Source organism: Epinephelus lanceolatus, chromosome 5, assembly GCF_041903045.1.
Source record: "Epinephelus lanceolatus isolate andai-2023 chromosome 5, ASM4190304v1, whole genome shotgun sequence".
Classification (NCBI taxonomy): domain Eukaryota; kingdom Metazoa; phylum Chordata; class Actinopteri; order Perciformes; family Serranidae; genus Epinephelus; species Epinephelus lanceolatus.
The window spans coordinates 34,609,219-34,622,550 of record NC_135738.1 but is presented as its reverse complement, the minus strand read 5'-3'; the positions used below and the strand labels follow the sequence as shown (position 1 = coordinate 34,622,550).

General features: G+C 41.7%; 1 protein-coding gene across 1 annotated transcript; it reads left to right on the top strand.

Annotated features, from left to right (window-relative positions):
* The first annotated feature begins 255 nt into the window (after positions 1-255).
* Positions 256-13,253, top strand: fbxl9 (F-box and leucine rich repeat protein). Its single transcript, XM_033635191.2, has 11 exons — positions 256-581; positions 3,422-3,523; positions 3,695-3,829; positions 4,877-5,056; positions 7,293-7,598; positions 7,879-8,095; positions 10,352-10,509; positions 10,606-10,821; positions 10,922-11,134; positions 11,217-11,434; positions 11,658-13,253. The coding sequence occupies exons 1-11, from the start codon at positions 528-530 to the stop codon at positions 11,818-11,820; spliced, it is 1,962 nt and encodes a 653-aa protein (XP_033491082.2). The 5' UTR covers positions 256-527; the 3' UTR covers positions 11,821-13,253.
* Positions 13,254-13,332: the final 79 nt, after the last annotated feature.

Below are 13,332 nucleotides of genomic sequence, written 5' to 3'. Positions count from 1 at the left end.
TTTATTTCTGTTTGAAGGTAGCTAAATGCCAACAGGTACTTTCCAGCACCAGTATCAACCACAGTGACAGGGGGAAAAACATTTTCCACTTATTTAGGTCAAGATACTGACTTTGTGGTTTAAAAGACACACCCCATACCCCCTGCTACAGGTCGAGGAACATGAGGAAAACCACATTTCCCACAGTGCCCCGCCTCGCTTCGACGTCAGAGAAAGCCTGTCAGCTGGTGCAACTGACGGAAATGTACCGCCTGTGTTAACGATACTGTACAAAGTAGCTTAGTGGGAAATGACAGCAGGTAACACAGCTCCTCACTGGGCCCCACTGAGCTGAAACTGGTCATTTTATTGATAAGTTAACGGATAAGTATGACACGAGTCAACGGCTATTCATTACTTAGCCACTATTAGTCGAAACGCTAACGTTAGTGAACTTAAGGCGCAACTTGTGCAGCTAGCTAATGAAGGGCTAGTTGAGCCACTTGTGATGGTCAGGAGTGTTTTATTATAACGAGGGAGAGGCTGAGATGGAAAACTGCAATGGGGAGGACATTATAGAAACACCCGAGCTGCCTCTGGAGGTGAGTTAATGTACTGGTTTTTAAAAAAATGCAAGAATTGGCTTGTCTTGCTTTGTTTTGTTTTTTGTTTTTTACAGAAACACCCTGCTTCATATTCATACAGTCACACGCATATGAGAGCTGCGTGTAGTGACAGTCCTCTCCTGGTGGATGAGGAGGTGCTACATTTACATTATCGTTAAAAAAAAAAAAAAACATTTGATAGTGATTACATTTGCACTCATGACACTTCATTGATTCATCTGTAATGCGTCTGAATTTGTAAATACAAACTTTTGGGGTATTTTTTATGTACATTTTTATCAATTCTGTAGTCTATTACCTCTTAGTCTTGAAACTTGGATCATTAAATTATTCATGTATGAATGAATATTGCTGTTTAATAGGGGAGGTATTTTAACAAGCCTTTTTGGCTTCTAACCTCTCCAGCACAATCTTAAAACATTTTAAATTCTTACCTTTGCCTTTCCTATAAACATGTATATGCAAATAAATAAACTAAACTTAACAGTTTAAGCCACATATAAGTGGTATACATCATCTGAAAGCAGGAAATTTGAAAATTAATTTGAGATTCAGCACTGTGTGTCAAATTTTTCTTGTCAAAAATCTGTTACAAACATTATGTTTTGGTTAGACACCTGTTTAAACTTGGAAATTTTACATTGTGCAAGGGCTTAGAACATTTTGATGCAGCAATTTTTGTGTTGATGCCATTTGTTACACAAATTTGATTCTAAATTTAAACATTGCTGACCACCAGAGAATTGCTTGAAATGGTCGAAAATTCCTCCAAAATCCTAAATTAAAGCATCAAGACCTTGCGGAGCACCACAGAAAAATCCATGCTGAAATTTGGTTTCCATAAAATTTGACATTTGGAGATTTCTGTAAGAATCATTTTTCTGTGATCGGATGGCAGCATTTTGTGCTGAGAACTGCCACAAGACCCCCCTACTATCAATAGCAGCCATGGGTGTGGAAGGTCTTCAGTTTTTCATAGTCAACATTCATGAGGCTGTGATTATCCTAGAGGTCACAATACAGTTGCAATCAAAATTATTCAACCCCCATTGCATATTAGGCTTATTGGCAAAATGTACAATTTGTCAGCTGTTTGCAATAAACAAAGTAGACAAGAACAGTTGAAATAGTTTAATAAAACTAATATTACCATGGTTTTTATCCAAATTCAACACAAAATGCTACTTTTAATCACTACTGCAGTCTCAAAATTATTCAACCCCCTGTTTCAAGCACACCTGGTGCAACTAATCAAGGGCTTCATTAGTTCAGGTGTGCTTGAGACAGAACACATAAATACCTGGACTGGCTAGGGTTTTGTTGAGAGTGATGTTTGATTGCATGTTAGAAATAGGGCTAAGTCAAAAGAATTGTCCAAAAAGTTCAGAGAAGAAATCATTGCCTTGCACAAACAAGGAAAAGGGATACAAAACGATAGCAAAAGCTCTGAATGTTCCTAGAGATACAGTTTGTAGCATAGTTCGCAAGTTCAAAGTTAAAGGAACAGTGGCTACACTACCTGGACGTGGCAGAAAGAGGAAACTATCAGCAGCTGCCACCAGATTCCTGAGGAGGCAAGTGGTCAAAAACCCTGGAGTGACTGCGAAACACCTGCAGCAAGACTTGGTGGCAGCAGGCACTGAGGTTTCAGTTTGTACAATAAGGCGCATACTAAACACTGAAGGGCTCCATGCCCGGACTCCAAGACGTACACCACTACTGACCCAAAAGCACAAGAAAAGTCGGCTCCAATATGCTCAAAACCATATAAATAAGCCACAGAAGTTTTGGAATTCTGTTCTGTGGAGTGATGAAACAAAACTGGAACTTTTCGGGCCTATGGAACAGCGGTATGTCTGGAGGAAGAAGAATGAAGTGTATGCTGAAAAGAACACCCTGCCTACAGTGAAGCATGGTGGTGGCTCAGTGATGCTCTGGGGCTGCTTTGCTGCCTCTGGCACTGGAAACCTGCAGCGTGTGGAGGGCACGATGGATTCAGTCAAGTATCAGGAAATCTTAGGTAGAAACGTTGTGCCGTCTGTGAGGAAGCTGAAGCTTGGGCGTCATTGGACCTTCCAACAGGATAATGATCCCAAGCATACCTCAAAGTCCACCAAGGCTTGGTTTCAGAAGAGAAATGGAAGATTCTAGAGTGGCCGTCACAGTCTCCTGACTTGAACCCCATAGAAAATCTCTGGTGGGATTTGAAGAAGGCGGTTGCAAAACGAACACCCAAGAATATTACTGAACTGGAGGCCATTGCCCATGAGGAATGGGCTAAGATTCCTCAGGAATGCTGTCTGAAGCTGGTGTCTGGCTATGCATCACGTTTGCAGCAGGTCATAACAGCAAAAGGGTGCTCTGCTAAGTACTGAAGATGCTTGTCATGAAGGGGTTGAATAATTTTGAGACTGCAGTAGTCATTAAAAGTAGCATTTTGTGTTGAATTTGGATCAAAACCCTTGTAATATTAGTTTCATTGAACTACTTAAACAGTTCTTGTGTAATTTGTTTATTGCAAACAGCTGAGAAATTGTATATTTTGCCAGTAGGCCTAATATGCAATGGGGGTTGAATAAATTTGATTGCAACTGTAGGTCATTTTATACAGTGATGTCCGTTTCACAGAAATTGTCTCGCTACAATAAAATGGCTACTATGGGGGCTGCCGCCATCACACATTAATAAAATCTGTCATACAGTATGCTGCCATTTGATTAAATAAAATGCTGTCATGTTACCCTGGGGTGGACTTTTCTCTTAATGGATCACACTTTTAAAAAAAGCTAATGCTGTATTACTGTCCCTCATTGCAGATCATAGTCTACATCCTGAGCTTTCTTCATGCCTCAGACAGGAAGGAAGCCTCGCTGGTCTGCCGCAGCTGGTACCATGCCAGTCAGGACTTGCACTTTCAGGTAAACTGCTTCAGAGCTCACCACAAGATAAATCTGCGCAGTAACTATGTCAGAAGGTTTAGAAAGTGTTGACTGACTGAAAGGTGACCGTGGAAGGATTTGCATAAGTGTGTGCTTATGTGGGCAAAGGAAAATCCCATCCTGACTCTCTGTTTGTTTCTCATTGTGCAGAAAAATGTCACCTTCTGCTTCCCGGCTTCAGCCTCGTCCTTGGAGCTGATCAGGGGTCTGAGCAGAAAGTCACACTGCAGTCTGATTATCAGCCAGCTGGATGGGTTCAGTATGTCCAGATCACTGCTTCTGGAGGTGCAGTATCCTGTTATGATTAAAAGCATGTCACTACTTGGGTTAGCTTGGGTGCCGATAGTCACTGTCTAACACTTACTGAGATTCTCAGGTCTTTTTATTACTGAAGATGAAAGCTGAGAAGATCAGCAATGAAGTTCCCTTATAGATCCAAAATAAATCCCTCATTATGGTACAGCAAGGCCAAACACGACAAATTAGAAGCAGATATAATGAATGAAACATGTATTTATATAATAATTTCTGATTGTCTGTGTTTAAATAGGCCTTCCCGCTTTACCACCACAGTAGCATTTGCTGTAGAAACAATATTGTGGCTGTCATGTGAACCTAGCTAATGTGATTTTAATAAGCGTTGTGATTTCACGTCATATGATCACACGCTTTGTTGTGGGTGGGGAGGATTCTCCCACCTCGAGGGCTTTATGAAGGCCTTTAAAAAAATATGAGCAAACCCAAGTTGAGTTTATTTTATTCAGCTCAGAAACACACTGTCATCATGCAAGAACAGATGTCTCCTCTCTTGTAAAGCTAACAGTGTGATATCAACCAATGCACATCATCTTGAGTATTTGCATTAGCATGATATCGCTCTTATCATATTAGTTTCCCGTCAAACTGACCAGGGTGTAGTACAGTCATAATTACACACGGTGTAGTCCAAAGTGCAGCTGCAGGAGTTATTGTATAATCTCTCATTGATCCTTATCACAATAATGTGTGTGTGAATTTGCGTGTGAACACGCAAGCATGGAATTTCCCGTTAAAGATTTTGTCATCTGTCAAATTGTAAAACTTCAACCGGAAAAGTTGATGCTATAACCATCACACACCGTCCAAATGTAATTTTTTTAAAGCATGGAAACAGGAGGCAGCAAATTACTCTCTCTTTGTCCTCCTGCTATCTTTGCCTCTCCATTGCTTCCATATTTAATTTAATTCAACCCGTTTATCTTCTCTTTGAATTGTCATAATTTCCTCTCTCTGTCTGTGTTGCCTCATGCATGATTGTCTGTGCTATCTCTTGTTGTCTTACCCCCTCTTCAGGTGGGTCTCTGCTTGGGCCCTAAGTTAGAGAGCTTGGCACTTCCTGGTAGCAGTATAACAGAGGCCTCTCTGCTGGCCCTCCTCCCTCGCCTCACCTCCCTCCGCAGGCTGGACCTCAGGGGCCTGGACAGTCTCTTCATGTCCGGAGCTTTCCTCTCCAGGGAGGAGCACAGACAGCAGGTATTACAGATGTAGAGGTGCGATGGTGGGTGGAGGTTGACCTTTGTTTCAATAAGACATGAGCTGGCACCATGTCTTGAAGCCTGTTCCTCCTTTATGTATATCTTCTGGTAATCTACATTTGGACACTTGAGATGAATTATCAGGGAAATATTAACAAAAAAACTTGGGCCAATGAGACTGCAGATGCAAAGGACTGTACAGATGTACTCTGTCACACAGAGTCAAAAAGAGTAACTACGTATCTGGTCAAAACTGAGTCAGGACCGGTAACATATTTTTTTTGTATAATATTCTATGAAAACAGCATGTAAAAACTTCAGTTGTAGTTATGTAATCTTGAAGCTGCTGTCGCACTGATTGCAGCCTCTGTAACAGAGAGACAGCAACCATTAGTTCAAAGCTTGGGTAGGCGAATTTATTTTGGCATTATTTAGAAAAATTGCCATATTAAACTTTGAACCTATTGTAATGCAAGTGGTCTGAGAGAACACTAGACTTCTGCACCTCCACATGGCTTTGTTTTCAATCTTTAGAGAATGTAGCACGTCACGGGAGACTTTGGGTAATTACAGGTCATTTTCAGAGAAAGAAGCTGTCAGTAATGTCAATCACTGCTTGTGAACTGCAGTCACATTGTCAAACACAGCTCTGATCAAATGTGAACCAAGATTCTGTTGCTGCATTGCATTTTTCTTGCCTCAAATGTTTCCAGAAACATATTTTAGCATTCTGTTTAGATTATTGTTTTGGCTTTTTGCCTTTATTGGATAGGATATTCTAAGTGTGAAGGGGGGGTACAGAGAGGGGATGACATACAATAAAGGCCCACAGACTGGAATCAAGCCCGCGACCACTGCCGCAAAGGCCGTTGCCTTCGTATATGGGACGCCTGCTCTACCTACTAAGCCACTGGGTGTCACTTAGTGTACTGTTTAGCTGTAAACTGAGAAAGTTTGTGACCTGACCGTTATGTTGAAATCAGTCAAGCTGAAACAAAGCACTGGCCGGAGCAAACGTTCTTATTTTACAGCTAAACTGTACACTAAAATATGTTTATGAAAACGTGTGAGGCAAGAAATAGGCAATGCAGTAACAGTCTTGATTCATATTTGATTAGTTCTGCCTAGTTTGACAGTTTGACCACAGCTCATGAGCAGTGACTGACATGGCTGCGTTAGAGACTCCTCTGCTGTGATTGGTTGTATTCATGATTGCGAATGCCATTGGAGTGTGGAGTGCTATGAGGAGGCAGAGGAGAATTATTTTTTCAGATTATCTGCCTCATGTACTAACTGTCAGAATATAGTGACAATTAATAAAAATATATATATATATATCTATATTTGCTAAAAAGTTACCCACTGTAGCTTTAAGATAGCCACAGCTCGACTTAGCTAAAATAATCATGGATTTCTCCCCAACTGTAGGCTACATAAAGAAAATATATTACTTTTTATGTACTAACACCTTGGTAACTCAGTTTGTTACTCCAAATAACTAAATGAGACAGAATCAAAATTCTATCACAATGAAGAAAACCCCACAGCTAAACACCTGCTAATGCTAACGTAACTAGTTTAGCAGAGAAACAGTAACTACCATGTTAGCTTTGGACTCTAGTGGAATTCATGTAATTTGATGTGGTTAAGATCCTTTAAAATCACATATTTAAGTCTATTAGATTCTAAACTCATTAATTGTATTATTAATTATTGTATTTTCAAAATAAATGTTAACCATAGATGGACAGACAGGCACTTAGCAAGATAAGTAATTTATACATTTAGTTCATTTGAACTTGCAGAGGGTAGTGACTGCTTTTTTGCACTGTGTAGTTGTTTTTATTTTTTATTTCATTTTATTTTTATTTTTTTATAAAACACAGTCAGCCTATAAAGGCATAAAATGAAAGTATTATAGCCTTTTTTATCTGTTATGCAGTTTGCCCACCAAATTGCATCTGCTTTCTCCTACATTTGTACTGGTATAGCTCAGTATCAGGCCAGGATTAGTATCTCTCTGTATGTGCGTCCTCCCAGGAGAAAAAGGCATTGGCAGTGAATATAAATAAAAATCATGAGATTAACTGATGTGCACTCCAGTCAGTATTACAGTGGACAAAAGTAACCTTTCATTAAATGTTTATGGCTTTTGTGTTTGCAGCACAGCTTGATTGTTTTTCCATCCGCAGTAATGCACCAATTTCAGGTCAAACTCCATCTTCTTGTTCCAGGTCAGGTCAGCTCTGTCCGGTCTGGAAGAGCTGGACCTATCCGACCTGCGCTACCTCTCTGACCTCACCTTCAATCGGCTCACCAGCTGCACCCCACGCCTCCGTCGCCTCTCGCTGGCCGGCTGCCATATTGCCTTCGAATTCGACCCGTACCGAGGGTGCCCGGTGGGAGCCGTCAAGGATTCGTCAGCGTTGCTGTCACTAAGGAACTTGAGGAAGTTGTTAACAGAGCAGAAATCCACCCTCATAGGTCTGGACCTCAGCAGAACATCGATCACCCCTGAGTCACTACGCACTATTGCACAGGTCAGGATGCTTTCAGTCCTTGCAATAGCTTCTTTATCGCTTGAGCAGCAAGGAATGATTCTTCACAAATTGAACTGCTCAATTCACGTCTCAGTACCTGTGTGCTGGTTTATACAGAGGCAATAGTCTGCTTTTAGACTGGTTAAGATTTCATTTATGATGTAGAAGCTTTCCTTTAATTTCTATAAAGATGAAGAGTTTCTATTGTTTGTCCTCATAGAAGAAACATGTCATTGGATTTTTGGTCTTCTTTAATTTCTTGATATTCCTTCTGTTCCAGGTTCAGGGTTTGGTCTTAGAGGAACTGAGTCTGCACGGCTGTAAGGAGCTGACCGACTACTCAGTGGAGGCTCTGGTGAAGCACCAGCCGAGCCTCCAGAGGCTGGACATCAGTGCCTGCACTGAGCTGACCAGCAGGTCTGTAGAGGCCATAGCACAGGGCCTGAGGTCAGTGACGCACCTCTCCTTGTCCCGCGACTGGAGGATCACAGAAAAAGGTGCATATACTGTATTTTTGTACGTATCCTGACAACTTAAAAATCAATTTGTAAACATAGCAAAACACAGTCTAACACCTTGCTTTCCAGCCATTAGAAATCCAGTTTCAATACAACCCAAAAGACTTGAATCAATAGCTACTCTAGTACTGTAGCTAGGAGCCTAGTCAGTAGTGGGGCTGATTATGTTTATCCTGCACTACTGAAAAGGCCATGAGCTTATTCAAAACTAAATGCTGTATCCTGTTGGTAGCATGAAGATGCTCAGCAAATTTTACGGCAATCAGCATATCAGAATATGAGATATTGTTGTACATAGTTGACACAAAATCCAACTACTGTTTTCTGGAAGCCATATCAGTGATCAAGGTGATAGTCAAGGGCAATATTTGACCTGATGGGTCAGAAGGTCACTGAAATCACGATGATTATTATTTGGGGAATATTGAATGTTCATGATAAATATTTAGACTGTCTGGCCAATACTTTCTAAGAAAAAAATCAGTTTAAATGGTAAATTATGTAATTTTATTTTTATTTTTTTTTAAAACCTGGACCCTATTTTTCTATGATTTTGTGTCAAGGTGACTAATGAAAACAATTTTTGTAACTAACAGCAGCAAAAAAGCACTCGGGGCAATCATTGCACAGTCAATGTTTGTCCACTAACAGTGCTTGTTTTTGTCACTGATAGGCTCAGATTGTTATTCTAAGTGTCTGACAACATTATGGAAGGGTTCCCTACAGAGACAGACCTTTATGTTAAAGAGTTAGAATCAGAGACAGCCCTGAAATTGCCATCCCTATATACCCACAAGACTCTGTTTAAATAAACTAATTTTAGCATGTATAGAGCCAGTATATCTTCACATCTAACTGTGTGGTGAATTAAGGGTTTATTTCAACCAGACTAGAGTTGGTGATTGTTGGAACAGTGGAGAGATGAACCAAGATGCTTTTTGTGAGCTTTATTTTGTTTTAGTTTGTTACCCTTTAAAGGGATAGTGCACCCAAAAATGAAAATTCAGCCATTATCTACTCACCCATATGCTGACGAAGGCCCTGGTGAAGTTTTAGAGTCCTCACATCCCTTGCGGAGATTGGTGGGGGGAGTGGCTAGCACACCTAATGGCAGACGGCGCCCCAGACTAACATCCAAGAACACAAAATTGAATCCACAGAGTATCTCCATACTGCTCATCCGTAGTGATCCAAGTGTGCTGCAGCCGCGACATAAAAAGTTGTTTCGAAAACATCATATGAACTCTGTTTTTAGCCTCACTGTAGCCTGTAGCTCTGACTGCTTCTCTGTGCTCCGTGTTCACGTGTGCGCGCCTGCGCGAGACCAGTGAAAGCATGAGCTTTGCTCACCCGTGTTTACATCACGTGACACGTGCACTGCAGGGAGAGACAACGGTAACCACAGTAGCTAAAAGATAACTTGCACTACGGTCTTTTAGCAAAGGACAGCCCAACATGTCTGAAGACTTTGAAACTGAGGAGGAACAGCATTTCTTTGTTGAGCCGTATTTGTTTGAGCCCGAGTATACGCATGGAACTCAGGCTACTGGACGAAGCAGCCGCCGCAGCTCATGAGCCTAACCCTCAGCCAGCCGCAGAATACCGGAGTCCATCACTGGAAACCTGGTGGTGTAGTTGTTTCAAATGCAAAGCAATGCCAACGGATGAGGAAAGTCTTTGCTGCTCAGACTGGGAATTGGCGATGTCTGCACTTGAGAATCTGGACATCAGTACTGACGAGACTGCTGCTCTTCAGAGATCACCGATCACCCTGAGCGCGCACACGTGAACACGGAGCACAGAGAAGCAGTCAGAGCTACAGGCTACAGTGAGGCTAAAAACAGTTCAAATGACTTTTTCGAAACAACTTTTTATGTTGCGGCTGCAGCACACTTGGATCACTACGGATGAGCAGTATGGAGATACTCTGTGGATTCAATTTTGTGTTCTTGGACATTAGTCTGGGGCGCCGTCTGCCATTAGGTGTGCTAGCTGTTCCACCCGCTGATCTCTGCAAGGGATGTGAGGACTCTAAAACTTCACCAGGGCCTCCATCGGCATATGGGTGAGTAGATAATGGCTGAATTTTCATTTTTGGGTGCACTATCCCTTTAAGGTTTGTTAACTGTGAAATGTCTTACTATTTAACAACCCCCTTGCAAATGAACTACCCCAGCCTCCTGTCAGCTAGAAAATGTCCTCTCCTTTAAAGTGATGATTTTGTGTCATCCACAGGCCTCGCTGACCTTCTGTCTGTGTCGTCCCTGAGGAGTCTGGATCTGTCTGAGTGTCTGCACGTCAGTGGTACAGAGATAGTGAAAGGCCTGACGGGCCCCAGTGCTGCCAGAGCACAGCTGGAGACCCTCAGTCTCAAGAGCTGCACCTACATCAGGGTCAGTCAGTGTGTTCGTACAGTATGTGTGTGTTTACTTGTGTCTGTGTGGAAACATTCATGGAAAAAAAACAGCTTTGTCCTCTGCTCTTTTTAGGATCTTGCCGTGTTCTCTGTCACCCAGCTCCTTGGGGATACTCTCCGTGAGCTAGATTTGACGTCATGTGTCAATGTGACTGACCTGTCTGTGCGTGCTATAGCCAAATACCTGCAGAGGCTGGTCGTCCTGCGGCTCGGCTGGTGTAAAGAAGTCACAGACTGGGGTCTGCTGGGCATGGTGGAAACAACCAAATGTGAGCCTGACGAGGAGATGGTGAGAACCACAGACATATGAGAGTGTACAGTACCTGTGATATCAGACGTAAAGTAGTAAAAGTGTCACAGCTGTTATATTAATGTTCTTTTCTCAATAGGGAGACAAGGGTCCCAAGTTCACCCGCACCTTCGGCAACATGGGCTTCTTCAAGCCTCCTCGTTTGCCGTTTGAGGAGCGACCCAAGCTGGTGACGCAGACTGACCTGCAGCAGTTCAGACAGCAGGCTGGAGCTTCACTTTTAGCTCTCAACAGGCTGCAGGAGCTGGACCTCTCCGCCTGCTCCAAACTCACTGACAGCAGCATCACACAGGTGGGAAACTGAGGAGAGACAAACGTTTCAGTCCGCAGCAGAAATGCAGAATATTTGAAAAAACTGCCTCTCCTCCCCTCAGGTGGTGCATTACCCAAACCTTCGCCGTCTGTCTCTTTCCATGTTGCCGGAGATCACTGACGCCAGCTTGGCGTCGGTAGGCTGGCACTGCCGCAGCCTCACCAGCCTGGCACTCAGCCAATGCCCAGGTATCAGTGACCGAGGAGTAGCACAGGCTGCACCGTACCTACACAGGCTGCAGCATCTCTACCTCTCCTATTGTAATAACATCACTGACAGGTGAGTGGCATAAAATCTGTAGCTGTAGTTTCAGATTTAAAGGGACAGTTCATCCCAAAATCAAAAATACATATTTTTCCTTTTACCCGTAGTGCTGTTTATCAATCTAGATTATTTTGGTGTGAATAGCACTACAGGAAGGAAAAAAAATGTATTTTTGATTTTGGAGTGAACTGTCCCTTAAGGAATGAATTTCTTATCTCTTGACCTTTGAACCCTGCAGGTCCTTGTTCCTTCTGGCGCAGCACTGTAAACGTCTGCAAACACTCGACATTTCAAGGTGCAAAAACATCTCGGTAACAACGGTGGACCTCCTTCAATCACAGCTGCCCTTCTTGGAAAATGTCCACTACAAATTCATAGGTGGGGCTGACCTTACCCTCTGACCGACTGATTGAATGTCCTGGATGACCGCAGATCCTTTTAAATAACAAAAACCTGCTGACCAAATCCTGCTCCAAGAGTTGAGCCTCTGCACATTTCAGCAATTTGTACAAGAAGTGAAGGAAATGATAAGTTGTCAGTTTAGAGTGGGAACTACTGTAAAACCTGTCACCTGTATACCACCCTGTGAGTTATTTATACAAGTCTCCTCAGTGTGAGGCTGGTATCATTGTATGAAACCAATGTGGAACTACTTCTGCGTGTACGGTAAACATTTCATGTTTGTTCATGCTTGGATTCAAACATCCAGACAGGGCAGGCAAAAGTATATCTGACTGAAAACCACTAACCACCGTATTCAAAGATCATTAACTGAGTCCAGGGGGGGAAGTTTGGATGTAATGTTTATGTTCAGTTTATGTGGTGCATCATCACTGAGGGAAGCCTGTGTACAATTATCTGTTAAAACCAAAAGAAACTCTGAAAACTGACACGTAGCTGCCACAGTAAGAAGAAAGTATTCTCACGTCTCATTATAATGAGTTGTTGTGTTGTACATTTGTTTTTAGGAGGCAGATTTCTCTCAGTATATTGAACGTCTTATAGTAGATTTTATCTCAATTAAAAGGTATCTCAGAAAATACTTCTACAGCAGAAAAACAAAAATTGAAAGTACATTTATATAATATATAAAAATGCATTTATGTATTTAATAATTTGGAACCAGTGTAGCTAAAATTGAAAGGTAAGCTGTGGACTACATTCGTATTTTTTTTTTTTTTTTCCCTAAACTGAAAAATTCCTACTGTGTTCTGAACAGCTTTGGTGACTTTTGATTTTCTTGATAATTTATTTTTTAACTGAACAGAAATATTTTTTTTTTCTAACAATGAATGATCTGTGTGGCTTAAGTAGAAGTAAAGATGGATATGAGGTGAAATAGTGCTCCTCCAATATTTTCGTCACCTTCAACATTTAGACCAAGATAAAGGCCTATCACTTTGAGGCGAAGGTGAATGACTGCAAGCCATTTATTTGCACGTTCTCTTTCAGGAGTTGGACATTATTTTTTGGGGGCAATGACTTTTCTTTCAGAGCATGTCAGCAGTGTGCCTGCCTCCATTTAACTCAAAGGTTTTAATTATTAAAGGGCTCTGTGAAAACTGCCAGCGTTGATAAGTATGCAGTCAGACTGAGTCTCAAATTTTAAGGAAGTCATTGGAAGGGAGTTGTATCTCACACATAGCAGACTAATCATGCCACAATATTGTTTTTATGAAAATCGGTGCATCTGCTGTTATTACTGGATGCTGCAAGCTTACCACACAGCACAAACTGTAGTGCTGAACTTACTTGAATTCATCTGAAGGACCGTTTCTTTTTTTGCTGTCTTGGCCAAACACTGTGGCCTAATTAAAGAAATAATATTCCTTTATATTATGTGTGCATTGTTGAATAATTTTGTACTGCTGTAACTGTATGCTGCACTATGACAGAGGGAGGATTACACACTG

Excerpts from the sequence above, each read along its gene's own strand:
- fbxl9 (XM_033635191.2), top strand. The coding sequence starts at position 528 with ATGGAAAACTGCAATGGGGAGGACATTATAGAAACACCCGAGCTGCCT. Across the intron at positions 5,057-7,292 it reads GGGAGGAGCACAGACAGCAG|GTCAGGTCAGCTCTGTCCGG; the intron begins GTATTACAGATG and ends TTCTTGTTCCAG. Across the intron at positions 11,135-11,216 it reads CTGACAGCAGCATCACACAG|GTGGTGCATTACCCAAACCT; the intron begins GTGGGAAACTGA and ends TCCTCCCCTCAG.